Source organism: Phoxinus phoxinus (assembly GCF_949152265.1).
Source record: "Phoxinus phoxinus genome assembly, chromosome: 19".
NCBI lineage: Eukaryota > Metazoa > Chordata > Actinopteri > Cypriniformes > Leuciscidae > Phoxinus > Phoxinus phoxinus.
The window spans coordinates 4,738,875-4,758,481 of record NC_136894.1 but is presented as its reverse complement, the minus strand read 5'-3'; the positions used below and the strand labels follow the sequence as shown (position 1 = coordinate 4,758,481).

The window sequence follows — 19,607 nt, the reverse complement described above, 5'->3', positions numbered from 1 at the left end:
CTAAAATATAATTTGAATTACAGTAAATGCCAGCTGTATGGGAAAAAATATGTTTTATAATATAGCCTTATTTCAAAGACATTTTTCCCCGGTTTCACAGACCTGGCTTAAGGTAGTCCCAGGCTAAAATGCATGATTGAGCTGTTTTCACTGAACGCAACTTAAGATGCACACAGTACTGTTTTTTTATTCTACGGGTTGTGTATAAAAGCTACTTAAATGCCCTAATTGAAGGCCTAATCCTGGCTTAGTCTAAGCCCTGCCTGTGAAATCGGCCCTTTGTTTTAATAAGCCTTTAGCCTATTTTATTTTTCCCAAAAATAATTTGTTTAATTAAAACATTTATTTAATGTAATTTGATATTTTCAGCCAATATATTTATTTTTGTGGCTGAAATGTCAGGGCATCTCCTATACCTGGATACATTCCACTAATTTCTACACCGTCTAAACTCTTTAGTCCTTTCTATTGCAGTATTTTCATATAGTATTCAACACATGACAACAATATTTATGCTGTGCTGTTTGGCATCAGACTTGAGCAAACAAGCATTTTCTGATGGTTTACAGTTAAACTTATATTCTTATTAGATGCTTGCCAAACTGATTACTGAAAGAGGAAAAAACGGTTGTAATCGAAATTATTCAACTCCCATCGCTAATTATGTTTATTGGCAAAATGTACAAACGTTCAGCTGTTTGCAATTAACAAATCATACAAAAGTAAGTGAAATAGCTCAACACAACAAATGTTTCAAGTGTCTGAAAACTAGCCAGTTCAGATATTTCATGTGTTCTAGCTCAAGCACACCTGGCGCAACTAATGAAGCCCTTGATTATTTGCATCGGATGTGCTTGAGACAACACCTGTTTTGCAGAAGTCATTAAAAATTGCATATTCAGTTGAATTTGGGGAAACCACGTGAAACATTTTGCCAATAAACCTGATTTTAAATGGGGGTTGAATATTTTTGATTATAACTGTAAATGGGACTGAAAATTTGATGCGTAAATATTTTGTAATGTTAAGTGGCTCATTGTCCTTATAACCATTGACAAAGGCCATTACTTCTATGTGGAGAGAATACTCATTAAAGCTCTCATGTGCTTAGCATCTCTGATGATGCTTCTGTAATGAAAACAAATGCTGTATGTTTATGACAGAGAGTGTGTGTGTGAGCCCTTGGTACAAGTGCTTTTACCCTGAGAGAGAACAAAGTGTTTTGCATATAAGCTCATTGTGTTAAATATTCCATGGCTCCATGCTGTTTTGTTAGTAACTAGATACAATGTGAGGCGTCTATCAACTTTACATTCAATCTGTATCCTTACGGACCGTAGGAGTTGTTTGAGGTTACGTTTATCTATGTTGAATCTGCAGCACGGTTTTTACACAGGTACACTAACAACACTAAAGTCAAGCTCTGTACCTTAGAGAATTAAGGCTGAATCTTTGTGCTAGTTTTGTGATATGCTTAGTTTATTTTCTCCTTTTAAGCATCAGTTATCTGCTATCCCTGATAAAAAGAAATGGCTGCTTAAACCAGTCTAAGCATGTTTACAGTTATTAACTGGTTAAGGCTGGTCTCTTAAGCCTGGATCAGATGGTTTTCAGATGGTTTTGGTCGACAGCCAACTGGTCTTCAGCTGAAAAAAACCCTTAAGATCCAAGATCAGCAAACCAGACCATCATAACCAGGCTGGGAGGCTATCTAAAACCATCTTAAAATCTATATAAATAAAATCTATTCTGAAAAAGTTGTCTCATGGTCATCAACGCTGCATTCAAGATCTTAATCCTTCAGAAATTGTTATACTAAATGTTGTTATTATCAATGTTGAAAAGAGTTGTGCTGCTTAATATTTTTATGGAAACCTTGATAATTTTTTTTTACAGAATTCTTTAATGAATAGAAAGTTCAAAAGTACTGCATTTATTTGAAATAGAAGTTTTTGTAACATTATAAATGTCTCTGTTTTTTTTTTTATTTAATGCCCACAAAATATTGAATGGTAATGTATATGAATGTTCGCCTGTTATGATTTATGTTTCTTTCGTTCCATATCCTCTGTCGGCAGTACGAGTCAGATGAGCTGGAAAAGAGCGTGTATCAGGACTACGACAGTGACAGCGATGTACCTGAGGAGCTGAAACAAGACTATGTAGATGAACAGACAGGAGACGCTCCAGTGAAGAGGTCAGTGCTGAGTCATCATCTCGCTGCTCACTTCACACAGATTAGCTAACAGTTGCCCACAGACTGGTATGTCCACATTCAGTTTAGAAATGCATGGTATGATTGCCGACGCGTGTTCATCACGTATAAAAATGCATGTTTTTTATAAATTGTAGTGTGCTGTAGTTTCAGGTCGCTCATGAATCGGTTCATTAACCCAAGGAAAGGTTAGTATGGAGCAAACTTATCATTTGTGGACATGTTCCCTCTCAGGCAGCTGAATTAGTTTAAATTCATCCAGTGTACAGTGAACACACAAGCTATCATTAGCCTCTTATCAGGGAGAAAGGCTTTAATTATTTTATGAAGAACAAGCCTTTTAAGTCCGCGTGACTCCCGTTTAGAGCCATTCAGAGCTTTGAAGTTAAATAAAACGGTCTCAAGGAGATTGTTAAAATGGCTGCTTTCAGAATTGCACCATGTGGCTGTTTTGCCGACTACTTGAGCATTTTTTCCCCTGTATTTCCTAATTACTCTTGGCTTGCTCTCCGTGTCTAAGTGTGATAGAAATATCATAAATCAAGAGAATGATTAGGAATGTGATTAAACTGCGAACCCTGATGAATATTTAAAGCCTGTTTGTTCCTCACAAAGATGACTGACAGTTCTCCCTGCAGTAAATCAGCTGCCGCATTACATGTTGTGACACTTCATTGTTAGAGACTTCACATTTTGAGGGATCTAATGTTTTTCATATTTAAAATGACATAAGGTTTCTTAAATGTGATGATGTGACTCCCCCTCACAATCTGTGACTCCAGTGCCTGTTTAGAATACATCTGGAATATTCCGGTTCAATACAAGTAAAGCTCAGTCAATTTGTGAAGACTTTGTGACAATGTTAATTAACAAAGAAATAATTTCGTCTTGTTCTTTATTTTCTTATAGGTTATAGTGAGGTACTTGCAATGGAAGTGAAGAGGAGCTATTTTAAGAGTATTTAAAAGCAGAAATGTGTAGCTTATCATTTTATAAAAGCACTTACATTAGTTTTTTTTTTTTTTTTTACTTGTGTATTATTTGAACTGTAAAGCGATTTCAATCTATATTTTTAGGATATATGAGATTGCAATGCAATTCATTTATGCCACAAGTCCTGTAATTGAGCATAATTTGTTCTGAACGCAGAATATCCAGCAGTGCAAATTAAAGAGGCCATATTAATACCTTTTACAAAGTCTTGATTTTGTTTTCGGGTCTACTAGAATAGGTTTTCATGCATATTTGGCATCGTTGCAGCTCCTTTCTTCCCAGTTTGTCAGTCAACACTTTGTTTAGTTCCTGTCTCTATGAAGCCCCTCCTTCCCAAACAAACAAACAATGTGCTCTGGTTGGTTGGTTGGACCAGTGTGTTGTGATTGGTCAACCGCTTCCAGCGACTAACTACTAACGCAGCTCAATCAGGCAATCTGTTCTCCAAAACCAAGACTGACTTCGGTTAAATCTGAACCCAGGCTAATGAAGGAAGTGTGTGAATGAGACTCTTCAGTTTTGAAGCTCATTAAACTGTAATGCTCATCCTGGATCTGTGTGTCCCTGCTGTTCCCCCTTAATCAGCGTGTCCAGAGAGACACTTCGTAGCCGGAAGAGGTCCGACTACAATCTGAACCGAGCCAATGCCCCCATCCTTACCAACACCACCCTCAACGTGATTCGCCTGGTCGGTGAGTAATTGACCTTTGACCTTACACCCGTGCAAGACCGGTGGTACATGATAAAGTTGACCCTGAGCAAGGGGCTGCAGTTTGCCCTCTAATTAACAGGCTAATAGCTGAATTACTATGAAAGAGGTGCGCACTTCGACTCAGCTGTGTTCTGCTTCAGCTTCCGGTCATTAACTCCATTCTGAGCATGTGCCTGCTCATCTCTTCAGGTTCATTTGAACGTCTGTTTGACGTGTTGAACGAGATAATGGCCAACAGACCATTCATCTTTAAATGTTCAGTTTAGGCTAAGCTAACAGAATCTAACTGCAAAACGATGCTGTCATAAACCCATGGGTGTGAGTTTTTCTGTGGTGTTTTGATAAAAGCGCTAACGTTTGTTTCGCTACAGTCAGCAGGAATATTTCTTACATGTAGATGTTAAAATTGATTAAACACCTTCTGGTAACATATTCAGTTCTTTCTTTTTCTACAGAACACAAAAGGATTTTTTTTTTTAAGAATTGTTTTGTCAATGGGGTCCAAAACAAGAGAACATTTTCAAAATTGTCCTATTAAATGACATGAGGGCTTTGAATAGGACATTTGCCAAACAATTGCATTAATATTTCCCTTTTCTAAATCTTTGTGGTTTTATATTCAGACTGTGAACCTTGTTTGTTTGCCTTGCTTATATATTTCACATTTTTCATGATTCATTTTGCTTTTATAGGGAAATACATGCAGATGATGAACATTCTGAAGCCCATTGCCTTTGATGTCATCCACTGTGTGTCTCAGCTCTTTGATTACTACCTGTATGCCGTCTACACCTTCTTTGGCCGCAATGACATGGTATGCATTTTAAAGCATTGCTGTTCTCCTTCATGTTCGGTGTTAATCCTTAACGGTATGAAATATTTATTATATACAATTGGATCCTTGCTGTGCTGTTCATTAGGAAAAGTCTACCGGTACACTCATTGTTTTTCCCTCTAATGTCTGTGAGCCCTATGGGCACTGTTCTATAATTACTTCCATTATCATGTGAGCAAGTGTTTAGGCTTAGAGTTTTCCTCAGGAAGCTGTACTCTGAACATCAAAGAAAGGTGTAAATGTCGGAACGAATTCGCAATCTTTTCAATGGTACGCAGCTGTTCACCATTCTTAAAGATTAGGTTTGTATATACTGTAGTATTTTAACTCAACTGTAGCTTGACATCACATACGTGCATACACAAATGGATAAATGTGCTTCATTGAGCTTTTAGGGGGGAGTATCGAGAGAAAATTGTTCCTGGAGAAGTTCATGCGTAATTTCATTGCAGATCTCTCTATGTAGGCTAGTGCTGTCACACGACTGTTCTCAAAGCTTTAATAAACACAGCTTTAGGCTAAATGAATTGGCTATCAGTTTTGAAAGCCCACCCGTGCCAAATAAAATTAGATGGCAGCTCAATTATCTTCATAATTGTCACTATTTGAGACTCAATAAGCCACATCGAAAGAGTTTTCATTGCGTCCGCCACAACAGGAATATATCGCAATTTAGCAATTTATCTCAATCGGAGGAGAGGTTTCTTGCTCCCCAGAGCGCTCTACTTATTTTCTGTGCACTGCCCCAAATTAACTTAGAACTTATGCCACCTAATCTTCCCAAAAGTTACTGGAATAATAAAACCTACAGGGAGTTGCCTTGTCGGCTTTTGATTTCCCAGAAGTCTTGCTCGCAAGCCGTTAAAGGTAAACTTTAGCTTTTGAGCCGTTGCACTTATGGCTTGATCCTGTCAACTATACCCTAACATGGGACCTGCTTTTGTCAGACCTTTGTGAAGTAAAGCAACTTCAATTTCAATTATATTACCTGCTGCTCAACCGGTCCGTGCCTCTACAGCAAACCAACAATGTGATTTTACTTCCTAGATCTCATTCACTATGAAATTCACCATTCAAGAGTTTTAGGACAGCCTCCTCTACTTCATAGTGTCATGGGCTTTTTGAACACTATTGCAGGTGTACATTAATTCCTGAGTGCAGAGAGAGTGCCATTGAAATGTCTCACGTTTTCCAGCTGTGTGAGCTGGGAGAATCTGTTGAAGAAGGCAAGCTTGTTAAACAGCGATGGAGGCCATAATAAAGCTATTGGTTTGGCAGTGGCAGCCCAAGGGAATCTGACTGAACCTGTTAAAGACAAGGGCCTCCTGCTGTTCTTGGACTTTCCTAAACTCTTCGGCAGCCTTGCAACCGCAGTGAGAGTCAAAGATAAAAATAAGTGAGAATTTCAGACCTCTACTGCCTTGCAAACAGACCTCCACACCCACATCGTCTACCAACTTGTTTCACAGCTTGCCCTTACTTGTCCAGCTCACTGTTTACCACAGAAAACACCCTCAAAATTTTTTTTGTTCTAGGTAGACTTCAAGATGCCATGACCTTTTTCTCTGGGAAGAAGAAACTGAGCAGGTGGCTCCTCGGTGTGCCTATAATATTATTCAATTCCATTGTTTCATTGTTGATATCCTGACATTATGAGAACTATTCCACAAGACTAAACCTATCTAACAACCATCCCATCAGTTTAGCCTATCATTGGCATAACCAATGGCATGCTGTTTTCTAGAGGGGAGTCTATGTCCTTCAAAAACTGAGAAATAGTGTTTCTGTCATGGGATTTGACAGTAGTTCTGACATTTTTATTTCCATATTATCACAGAAGTATGCTATTTGCACTCTATGCTTTGCAAATAATTGTTTGCTTGCTGTGCCGAGCCAGTGCTAAATCAAAAGTAAATGCGTTCGTGCTGGGGGATTGAGGCCAGTGCCCTTGTACACTATAGAGCTGGAGAAAAGTCCTTGCACTTCATTTGGTTTCCACTTGTGGTTCAGCATCACAAGTGATGTTTTCACTCCTAAACAAGATCATTCCATTTAGAAAAGAAACGAAGGAAGTGAGGGGGCCCTGAGGAGAATTGAACTTCTATATATATACATCAAGACAGGGCTTCCTGATAAGTCTTCAAGAGTGATCTGGATGTCATTGCTTTCTAAAAACCTGCCTTTGCTGATGTGCAAGTTTTCACCTTCGATTTTGACTTTGAAAGCCACTTCCCACTGTTCATGGGAGCTAATGCGAACAAGAGAGATTTGATTCACACTTGCCAAGGCAACACTTTTTTTTCCTCCTCATGCCCTCTTCCTGAATGACAGTGTGGTGTATTATCTTTGATATTTAAGTGCGGACCACAGAGCTTTTTTACTTCAACTCCATCCTGACCAAATCCAGCAGCAATTCTGAGGGAGACTGGATATAGGCACTACGAGATCCGCTGTCAGATTCCAGCGATGTTGAGCGCTTTGCCTGTAACCCACCCTACAGCTTTGAAGGCACATTAAATAAAACAACACATCTCATCTTTCTCTCTCTCTTGTTCTGATTTTTTCCGTCTCGTACTGAGCGGACAGCAAGAGAAAAAGCGTGAGAGGGGTTTCTATCACTAATGGAAACTTTTCAAACTCTCAAATGAATAACAGTATCTTTCAGTATCAGAGGCAGCCGGTCTCGTATGAAAGCCTATGGAGACAAAAAAGTAAATATCATTACTTATAAAAATATTTACATAGCTGCTGGAATTGATATGCTCATTTGGATTCACTTTCACCCATGGCTAACTCCAAACACACAAGACATTCAATCTCACATGGAGATGGAGATTATGTATTGCGCCATTTCATTTAGTAATGAACAACATTAGGATCTGAAAGGTCTGTACCCCATTGTATTCTGCCAGAGTATCAGCTCTGCCATGCACATAATTTAAGATGCATTGGTCTTGGCATTCATTGCTCTTTGCCTCAAGTTAATAACTTAGCTTAAAGGCAATGAATGGAACGATATGCAAGTGGCTTATCTGAAAATGGATCACCTCCAGGATGATGAAGTGTTTGAGTAAAGGGAAAGGCCTAAGTAGTGCTTATTAAGTGTTGCAGCTACAGTTAGTAATGGACGGGAAGATGCAACTGTCGCGCTAACTGATGGGTCCTTTGGAAACTCTGCAAAAATGTTCAAGTCAGAAAAAGACTGCAGTTTTATTGTCCCCCAATTTGTTCACCATGTAAATTAAATGGTTAATTTGCACAATGCCAGACTGTACTTTTGCTGTGGCCTGGCGGTTGCACAAATATGGTGGAAGTCATTGATTTTCTTAAATGATTAATTCTTATTTTACTACATAAATTCCCGGTAAATTCCATAGATGCACATATCTTTAGTTCATCTCCAAAAAGCAGGCTTTTTTGCTATTTCATTATTTACTTTGTGTCGATTTTGTTTTCCTTTTTGTTTCTCAATGCAAAGCACTACCAATCTGCATCTCTGCCTTCACAAAGCTCTCAACCTGGTGTGTCCAGACAGATAATCCCTGGTTATTGGGTAAGACTGCAGTGTGTGGAGCTTGTCGGCAGTAAATATGTCTGCTATTGTGTGCTGTGTTTTCACCCCCTTACTCATATTTTATATATTTCCTTAGTCAATTCACTGCAATGTCCTTTATTTTACTTGTATGGTTTGATGCAGATTAGTTTCCATGCCAGAGAACTTTTTGTATACCCAGCTCAAATGTAGTGTGTGTGCGTGTGCGTGTGCACTTGTGTAGTTTTTTAATAATTGACTTATATTACAATATATATTATGAACTCAATTTAATGGGAGGTTTCTGTAAAATGTTTTTTTGTGTTGCTTGCAAATGCTGGTGAGACATTTATAATCATAGTCGTAGTCGGCTCAGTGTTCTCAAATAAAGATTTAACTATTGATTCTGCATCTTGAACTGGATTACACAAAAAGTGGTTTGAAAGGGATTTAAGGATTATACTTTTAATCCTTAAATCTTTTATGAAGTCATGTACAGTATTATTCTTATTTTATATCTACTGTGAATTCAGTGCTACTCAATTAAAAAGTTATTACTGCCGTCTATTTAGAGATTTACTGCTTTGTTCCCATAGTAAAGTTGAACCGATGTCTGCCGTTCTGTCGTTAATGTCAGATCTATTGCATATTAAAGACATTTGTAAATACATTTCCAGTGAACGATCACAGGAGGATTTACCAGTCCCATTCATCCTTCCCTTTTAATATAAAATTAAATTGCAATTAATGAACATAAGTCATGAACCACACTTAGGCCTGTGGGAGCTGTGTGTATTGAGTGGTTTCCTGGAGATCATCGGTGGTGTGTGCATTCTGGGGCTTTTGGGGATTGCACTTTGTTGAGTGTGTGTGTATTCTTCTTTCTCACGGGGTTTGTTCTGCTGTCTCCTATAGTATGAATCCTCTGGGCTGGGTTTGATCAGCAGCAGACTGAGGACTACGCTCAGCCGAATCCAGGAGAGCCTAATAGACGTGGTGAGTAATACATGCCACTTTTAATGCACTCTTTCTGTTTTTTCTCTCTTTCCGTCTCACTCCTGTGGTTCGTCTCTACTCTTGGCCTCTCTTATATAACCATTATGAATCCGAGTGGAAATGGTAGTGTGCATTTATCCGAGTTCCCTATAGCCTCTCATCAGGCCTATCATCTCTTGCCCTCTCCTACTTTCAGCAATAACAGCCACAGGTGAGTTAATCACCCTCAGTACACTTAGACGGCCCCGCACTCTTGTAATAGATGTCCTTTGGTTTCCATGGTTGCACCCATTAAGGCTGTCTGGGCCAAAGGCCTGATACCCACATTGCACCATATACCGCTATCTCCTGCTCAAATAGGCAGTTATTATATAGGATCCTTATCCCAAATGTCAAAGAGCAAGAAAAGGTAGGCTACTAGTTTGCATGAAATAATTCATTGTTTTTATGCAGTCAGACATGCAAGTTCTAGTGGTCAGTCTATGGCTCGGTCTCAAAGAATAAACCTAACCTACCTAGACAGCGTTTTTAGTCATCGTAAGAGCATTGCCAGTCTGAAATTGCATTTACTTTTGGCTTCATTTTGAGGCAGCTTTACAGGGATCTTTCTGTAGATAAGGCACTCCCAATTCTATTTTATGATTAGCTCAGCAATCAATTTCTATTCAATTTAGCAAACAGAGCCAAAAGAAAAGTTATTTTTTTTTGTGGATAGTTTGGCATGTCAAACAATGACAGCAGTGTCCTGCAGTTTGACATGCTACACTCTGGATTAAATATGACATATGTTGTACATCATTTGTTGTCAAGTTCTTGTAGAATTGTATATATATATATACACATTAAACAGCAAAACTTCAATATTGATAATACTAGGACATGTTACTTGAGCTCCAAATCAACATAATGAATGATTTCTGATGGATCATGTGACACTGAAGACTGGTGTAATGATGTTGATCAGCTTTGCCGTCACATGAATAAATTGCTTTTCAATTGCCTCCTTAAAAGAAAATAGACAGCACTTTAGGTCTGTAAAAACACTTGCGTATCCATCTGTTTATGCCATATGTATGGCAGGTTCTTCTACGCCCATCCTCTAAGAACTGTTGTAATTTGTTTCACAAGCAGTGAATTAAGACCATAGTTTATTAGCTCGGGCCACTGACTAAGACACAACACATGTCCCCATCATTTATTTGCTCGTCAGCGGGAAGTTTCTGCATTTCTACTGTGTTCCCATGGGCTGTCAGGGCATATCAGAGATCAGCTCCCAGACTTTTGGCACCTCTTGCATCACATATCAAGCGACGGCATCACTTATCCCAATGGGCCTGGCAGGGCCTCAGGTGTGTGTGATGGTGTTGAGAATTGATGGCCTGAAGAGTCATGAGAGCAATCGTTTTTTTGGCTGGAGATACAGGCAGGTGTTTAAGATTATTCTAGGTTTATGACGATGATTTATTATGGCTACACATTTCATATCCCTAAAAGCACTGCTTTAAACGTTTTCTGTTAACCCTATACAGTAAGGTCATATTTGTTAAGTAAGGGATAATCCACAACTAGCTGTGCATTAAACACATTTTAACGGACACCGTGAAGGCAAGGAAACACCCGACCTAAACTCAAATCGTTTAATGCACTGCTAGCCATGGATTATCCCGCTAATACCATTGGTCATTTGCCAGCATTGAGAAATCAAATCTGTTATTGATGTTTGCAGTGCAATATTTGACCAGAAGGATAAAAAATGAGTTATTTTCGTCAGATATGGCTCGTTAGATGTAGCATTCGACACTTTTTAAATCAGAATAAAGTAGTGTGGTATGATTACATTTATTTGAATGAATGAGTTAGAGCATTTATTTGAATTAAATAACGAGAGAGGGAGAGAGATGCGTGTGTGAATGACCTGCGTCTGTGCAGCATCTTTATACTAATGAAGCTACGCATTTCAAAAACTTCAAAAACAGCGATGTTTACCTAGCCTGGTTCTACCAGACTCTCATACATTTCATTTGTACAGAGAGTCTGGCCTCTCTCCATTGACAAGCGTTAACTTCCTTGAAGGCGGGCACTCTGTTGAAGTTTAAAACTATTGGATCTGCCCAGAGTCACTCTGGATCTGCCATAACCAATCGCTAACGTTTGGTCGTGACGTATGACGACTCAAACTAGCGCACAAGCTCAACTTCATCGTTCTCAGCCACTCCCTCTGTTCGCTGATTGGACCGGTAAAAAATTGACTGGAGAAAACCCAAGAATATACCGCAATCCCAGACGTAGTTCTGAAGGAAAATGAAAATTGAGCGGAAGCACGTAGGAGGGCGGAGCCAGGCTAATGTTTACCCCCTCATTGCTGATAAATATAATGTAGTGAATCAGCAGTGAAGCTATTTTATTAATAATAGCCGTGGGGTAGTGTTGAGAAGTTTCTGTGCTCCTGAAAGTTCTGCATATTAGTAATTTAAGATTTTAATATTTAACCTTTTAGGGGTTGACAAGATACAAAGCTGTATATTTGAGGATACTTCACCAGTGAAAAGCAAAAGTTTAAATTTTTTGCACTTTTTTTTGGCAGTGTGCCTTAAAGGGATAGTTCACCCAACAATGAACATTTTGTCATAATTTACTCGCCCCAATGTTGCTCCAAACCTGTATGACGACTTATATGAGGGATATTTTGAAGAATGTTTTAGTTGTTTTTGTCCATACAATAAATGTCGGTGGGGTCCAAAACCGCATTGATCTCCATTTAATTTCATTGTATGGACAAAAATGGTTTTTCAACGTTTCTTTTTTTGTGTTCCACAGAAGAAAGTCATACAAGTTTGGAAAAACATGAGTAAATTATGATAGAATGATGATTTCTTTTCTATCAGAGTGAATGGGTGAACGATCCCTTTAAGGTCCAGTAGTTTTTCTACTGGAAATATTTATCTGACTGAACGATCAATAACTTCTATTCCCTTCCCTTATAACCTTATTTTGTTTGTCATATTTAATTTCATATCTCTTCTTAATAAGGTATCAGTGGATATATAACTCTTGTCAGCAATCAGAGGCAAAGCTGGAAATTTGAATTCACAGATCATAGCATCCCAGATGGGGGAAGATACCTTGCCAGCTTCTAGATTACGTGAGACGCACATTTGACATAGGAGCCGAGAACTTTGAGAATGATAGAAGTAAAGCACAGTAACACACTGTAGCAGACGGCGATTGAAGGGTATTTCCCATGGGTACGTACACCTACTGTGGCCTGCTTTCCTGCGCAGATATAATGATATCACTCTGCAGAATTAAAAGCTCTTTAAACATTATCACCTCTTTCGCAAGATCAGACCTCCTGTGAGATCCAATCTCGGCTTTTCTTGGATAGAACGGATAAAAAAAATGTCCAGAGGGAAAGCCGCTAGGCTCCGCCCCCACATGCACTGTGCTATTTTTACACAGACTGATAAATATTTTATTACCTAAGATTCACCCTCTGCCTTGTAAAAGCTTAGCCTCTTTTTATGTAATTATAGACAGCTGGAGTTCTTTTTACCATATGCATATCATTATTGTAAAGATGAGCAAGTTTTTTTATGTATTGCCTAAATTAGTCAAATCTAGATCATCTTTATCAACTATTTTAGAAAATAAAACTCATTGTTTAGCCACCTGCATGTTTAGGCACCTATGTTATTTTTGGAGTGTGCAACATATTCATGCCACGCACACGAACAAGGTGGACGAGACCTCATGTATGAACCCATTATTGCTGCTCTTTTATAATGGCTTTTGTTCTTCGGATGAATCGGTGGGAATCAGTGAGCTCTGGGCTTGAAGTTGACCGTGACCGTTCTCAAGTGGCTTGTGTCACTCAAAGCCAAATGTCTTTTCTTGTCACCTCTTCTCTTTTCAGATCTTCAGGTTCACACATCTGCCAGCATTCGATCTTTTCATTACATTGACAAGCTGGTCCTTGGTGATGGTGATATCTATACCAGTGGTCTCATCTCTCTATCTATCTCTCTATCTATCTCTCTATCTATCTGTCTTTCTGTCTATCTGTCTATCTGTCTATCTGTCTGTCTGTCTGTCTGTCTATCTATCTATCTGTCTATCTGTCTATCTATCTATCTGTCTATCTATCTATCTATCTATCTATCTATCTGTCTATCTATCTATCTATCTATCTGTCTATCTGTCTATCTATCTATCTGTCTATCTATCTATCTATCTATCTATCTGTCTATCTGTCTATCTGTCTATCTATCTATCTATCTATCTATCTATCTATCTGTCTATCTATCTGTCTGTCTGTCTGTCTGTCTGTCTGTCTGTCTGTCTGTCTGTCTGTCTGTCTGTCTGTCTGTCGTTATATCTCTCATTCTATCAATTGTCTGTCTGGTTTACATGCTAACTGGTTTACTTCTAGAATCTCTTCAGAATCACAAACTCTTCAAAATCATGGGTTTTTACTTCAGGAGAGCATGAGACAAAGGGTGTGTATTTACCTTTGTTTGCGCGAGCGTGTCTGTGTCTGTGTGTGTGTGTGTGTAGTGATGTGTCCACTGGGCAGTGCTGAAGGCTTCTGCTTCAGATCTGATAGTGAATTCTCACTCGAGCATCTGCAGTTTTGTGATTATCTTTCTCCAGCGATTCCATCCAGTCCCTCATTCCTCTGTTCTTCCAAGCTGTCTGTAAACTTGTTTTTTCATGTTTCATTTCCACACACAAATACTTATGTTTGTGGCCGGTTCATTGGACGGTTACATAAACTGCTTAGACCAGTTTTAAAAGTTAGTCATCTAATCCTCACTTTTTAACGTCATTATATAAAAAGATAGATTGGTTTAATTTGAACTGGAAGAGTAAGACTGGCTTGCCTCTTATCTAACTGCTAGTTGGTCAAGCTAGTTCTTAAAGGGGTCATGACATGGGTTTTTTTATTTTATTATTATGTTCCCTTAGGTGCAATTATAGTATTACTATAGTTTTTTTTACAAAAAACTTTTAAAATGTAGTGATTTATGACCTTTTCCCACCCTGTTTCTCATCCTCTGATTCAAACAGTCTGTTTTGGGGGTGTTTCCCCTTTAAGAGTTCAGTGTTAACGCCCACTGTTATGATTGGCTAACGTCAGTGCCTATGCATCAATTATTAACGCCCCCAGCCAGAACATTTGCGGATTCAGCGTATTTAAAAAGTAGTTTAAAGTTTTAAACACATTACTTACAGTTTGCGTCGTCGTTGTTGAGCCCAGAATAGTCGGCACGGACTTATCTTTGAGCAACAGTTTTCTGGCAAAGCCAGCATCATATTGGGATTTGTTCTCAAAACAGTCATCCTTCAAATGTATAGAACAAACGCTTAAACTAACACTGCCATGACTGAGACGTCCGCAAAGAATAAAGTGCATCCATTTTTCCCTGACGTCTGGATCTTTCGCAGCGTATTCAAAGATGTTGTTTGTCAACAGCCAGGAACAGCACATCTGCGTGGCATCGTAATTTCCCTGTACACAGACCCACTCGCTGTCCGTCGACTGAGCACTTGTGAGGCGCGCAGCGCGCGGGCGCGACAATGATACGAAATGAGCGTAGTTGCCTTGAACTTTAAGCGTAGTTGTCTTGTGCTGGAGGCGGTCATATGCAAACGCTGGTAGGTCACTTCGTACCGTGACGTCACTTCTTACCATGGATCCAGAACGAGCTGTATTTAGAGCTTGATTAAATAAATGATTCGTTTATAATGGGGAGGAAGTCTTAAGCTATGAAACTTGCAGGACGTTTTAATGGTACAAAGACCTCTTATATACCAAAAGATCAAGGCAAATTTGGTTTCTCATGTCATGACCCCTTTAAGACACGAGCTGAATCCGAAATCACCCCCTAAACCCTCATTCCCTATTCCCTACGTTAGTCCACTGATACTGTTCACTGCAAACTCGGACAGCATACATCGGTTGTGCACTCGTCATTGCAGTGCAATGGGATTGAGTAAGTGCACTCAATAATGTCCACTATGATTTCGGATAACGCGCTATTTGAAGGTATAGGGGGAGATTTGGCATTCAGCCACAGTCTTAACATAATGCCTAATTTTATACAACTGGCTCCAGGTGTGTGAGCACCGGTTTGTATGCGTTACCTGTGTGCTTCAGTGTTGGTAACTTCTTTTCTGTTCAGCAACAGTGTATGTAGCATTGAAGAAAGGTTTTATTTGAATCCTTGCCATACTTTTTTTTTTTGGACTTACTTGGACTTAGCCATAGATCTTCCTACAAGGATCAATTTCTGCTGTCTCAGAATGCATGCAGACAAGATGCTGCAGAAAACCCTATTTCTTCTCGTCTTTGAAATAGATTTGAAAAATTCTCCCTTCTCACACAACAAGATCTATTCTAATAAGATTGTTGCATTGTGGCATCAGTCCTGATCTGGTTCATTTTGAAATCAGATAAAAATGAGCATTTCTTTATGCCGTTGAGGCGCATTCCTCCTCTGGTCGCAGAGGTTTTGGCAGTCTGTCGTCCGCCATGGCTCGGTTTCATTCAACAGCTTGGCGGTTAACCTTAAGCCTGTGGTTGGATTGTGGGAGCCGGCACGCTGTGACTTGGCTCATGTCACAGATTGGCATGATGGCTGCTCAGGATGATCCCTTAGAAAGTACATCAGCTTGTGCACTAAATGAATTGCCTGTGACTTCTCCTCAATTGAAATGCGATGATTTCCATTTATCTTTGCCATTTCAAAGAAGCACCTTTATGAGCTTTAGAAGCTGTTTATTTTATTTCCCTCTTCCCAATGAAGCAACCGAGCTGTCCTTTTCTTTGAGATCTTATCCTGTAAATGCAATTAATACTTAAGAAATGGACATTTAAGAGATTCTAACGCAGGGACAAGCAGAGCTGCGGACTGGCACAACACATGCAAATGAGATCTCTAATTCTGTTTGACACCCGTCTAATGAGAAGCGAATTTGGAAAATTAGGAGAGGAAGAAAAATGAGCTAAGAAATACATTAGACCGTAATTGCCAACTGACATTTCTGCCCCGTTTCTCACATAAAACCCTTGAGATTGAAGAATCAAGTAATATTGGAGCCAGTGCATTGTAAACATACTTACAAGAAGAAGAACCCATTATGAACGGGGTATCTTGGGAACACCATCTGTTTAATTTGACTTTACAGAGCCAAACACGTATGCATGTATATAATGACTAGAAAGATTGTTTATAGATAAGTGGCATTATCATAGATACTTAGGTGCATGGATTCAGGTTTATTCTTAGAATATAATGCATTCCCTAATAGTTTCTCTCAGTGTCAAGGTGGATGTTATGTAACCTCATTATAAGTAATGAATCCGTCATCAGATTATTTGAGACCCTAGTGGGTCAGTCTTGCAATGCAGGCTCTATTTTTACAGATACCATTATGATGCTAGACCTCGAAGCCAGGAGGATTAAGAACAATTTTGTGGGTATAAAGCCTTGAATGCCATCATAGCCACAGAAAGTTTTACAAAGCCAAGGCTTTGAGGATGTACCGCAGAAGTATGTAGTACAGTGTTGGCAATATCCAGCACATGCTCTTGTTTTGTAGAGACAGCTTTGTAGTAGTAGTGTCACGGAACGTAGCGATTTGTCTCACTGTATTTGTCATTCTCAGTTTTTTCTAAAATAAGCACAGTGTCTCACTGAAAGAGCAAAGGTAAGATATGTTATCAGCTCGGGAAAATGAGATTGTCGCAGAACCAACATTTCCAGACATTTCTTCAATTTTGAAGCTAGAGTAATTGCATACCAGTAGAGCCATGTTTGCTAAAGATGGGAAAAATACCCGAAGCTACTCTTTTAAGAGCTTTTATATTAAGCTGTAATTTGTGAGCTGTTAGCCTGGAAATGTTTTTCTATAAGCATTGGTTTATCCATGCTCCAGTGAGTTTATTTGGAAGATTAATGGTAAAATTACAAATTTAGTTTGTGGCACAGATGTCTGCCTAATTTTATGAAGTGGTGTGACTACAGATATTTACAACGACCCAACCCCGCATTTTGAATTTATGAACAATAATGATCTAAACTGCTTTTCACACTTCGTTAACAGTTTAAGTAAGGCAGTCATTATCACAAAATAAACCCTTAGAGGGTGATCAGGGCGAAAAGTTCCTACTTACAAAATAAGAAAATAAATGAACATTCAATATTCATTTAAGGTGACATTATCTTGTGACAAGGACGAGACCACAGAATTAATACGTTTTCTAATTTTTGAATGGGATCCCCCTTGTGAGGGCTCATTCCTAAAATATAATGGTAGCTACATAGCTTTATATTTTGCATTTTTCATGCATAGAAACATTTATGGTGTATGATAAAAAAAACAATGTTGTTTGCAAATTAAATGATTAGCTTTTATTTGTTGTGCTTAAGCCAGTGATATATTTTGTTAAGAAATATTATGTTTGATACTCAATATAAGAAGAAAATATTAATTAATTAGTTAATCTTACAAAAGCTTGGACATTAAAAAAAAAAAAACATTCTGATTGACTAATATAGGCCTATATATATCTTTTTTTTTTCAATCAAGTTATATGTGGACAGTCTAGTGGTATACACGAATATTTGACCACAACATTCTGTGACTGACCAATCAGATACAAGTATTCCAGAGAGTCATGTAATTTATTGATCATCATATGATGCATCCTGATGTTTGTGAATGCATAATATGTAACTGTTTATGTATTATGTTTGTGTTGAAAAGAGAAAAATCTCTCACATTTTATCTCATATATTCTCAATATTGGATTTCCTGGAAGTTACATTAATGTTCTGGATATTTCCTTTCAGGTTTGTAAGGGGTTGTTTATTTATTTGTCTGTACTATTGGTGAGATGATATTCAGGCATACCTACAAACCCCTTGTGGAATATCTAATACAAAGACAGGACTCGGTTTGTGTCTACAATTAGCCTATCGTTTTTCCCCAAACAAGGCATCTGAGATTGACAAAACCCGACCGCTTGGTCTAGTTTATGGGTTCGAGTACCACCTGTTTGGATCGGACTCTAGTTAATCAAGCAAATAACAGCCATTTGGGCTTTGCGATAAACTAAAGTGACAGCCAGACACAGTGATGGGACCTACTGGCTGAGCTCTCTGTTCTCTCTGTGACCAGTCGAGAGTAGGGCACACACACAAAGACAGGGAGTTAATTGGTGTGAAAATGCTCCGGCGTACACCCACACAGGCAACAGGACATGGGATGGTAGCTCAACAGTGAAGACTCAATGAAGAGTAGAGAATGGGGTCAGCTGGGGCTAAAGGAAGCAGAGCACTCTGTGTGAGAAACCGTTGGAGAGATATCGTGTGGCAGATTTCGTCTGATTTTGCCTTGGAAAAGACTGTAATGAGCAGACCGATTCAGGGTACTTTAACAGTGACTGGATAAGCGTTGGACATGCAGTTCGAGTGCCAGATTTGGCTTGGAAAGCTGTTAAAGTGATTTGTAAAAGTAAGAGGTTAAATAGTAGGAGTTCCTTCATATGAATTTCTTCAACTATTGGGCACTTTTGGCCTTTTTTAAAACACTTTTCACGCTTTTACTAGTTTAAATAATTTGTCTTTTAATATAACACAACAGGGAACAGACACATTAGATGAATCACTGGAGAATTCTGTCATTTTTGGTATTATTATTTTTTCCACACTTAAAATTTTCTTTTTTAATAGCATGAAAATGATGGTGGTCTCTTTCCTTCTGGTAAGGCAAATTCCACAGCTAGTAATAATACTTTTAATAAATAATATTTGATCATTTTTTTTCATTTTAATATACTTATATGTATAACTCTCAGAATTCTAACTGACATTTTTCATGTTTTATAATGCATTTTAAGATTGAAGATTAATTTTAAGATTGAGTCTTAAAATTACACACTGAGTCTACACACACTATGCATATTGTGAACGCCATTTAAAAATGTAGCATAAATGTAGCATAATAATTGATGAAGATATGGTAAAAAGTTTCCGTGACAAAAAGAAAAAAAGTTGTTTTCTTGGAATTTTCTGAAGCTGAAGAAACGCTCAACTTAATAACATTCAACATAATAATGCGCCAGTGAACATAACACGATCACATTATGATCCCATTGCAGTTACACTTCATTTAAAATTTGGTGTATAAAAACAAATATTGCGAGCCCTTTCTGTTGTGCTCTGTTTGATTGACATGTATGCACATGTTCCATGAAGCATTTGAAGTTTAACCAGAACCGTGACCTTAATTTGCTTGTTTGCTGTTAGGACACTCTGCA

General features: G+C 38.5%; 1 protein-coding gene across 2 annotated transcripts in view; it reads left to right on the top strand.

Annotated features, from left to right (window-relative positions):
- The window catches only part of vps50 (VPS50 subunit of EARP/GARPII complex), a 122,962-nt gene that overhangs the window by 71,538 nt on the left and 31,817 nt on the right, over window positions 1-19,607 (top strand). The window contains exons 19-23 of one of the 2 annotated variants that reach the window (XM_079591910.1): window positions 2,079-2,197; window positions 3,794-3,900; window positions 4,613-4,734; window positions 8,234-8,308; window positions 9,203-9,283. In XM_079591910.1, coding sequence (XP_079448036.1) covers window positions 2,079-2,197; window positions 3,794-3,900; window positions 4,613-4,734; window positions 8,234-8,308; window positions 9,203-9,283 — 504 coding nt within the window. The remainder of the gene's footprint in view (window positions 1-2,078; window positions 2,198-3,793; window positions 3,901-4,612; window positions 4,735-8,233; window positions 8,309-9,202; window positions 9,284-19,607) is intronic. The other variant, XM_079591911.1, reaches the window with a different exon arrangement.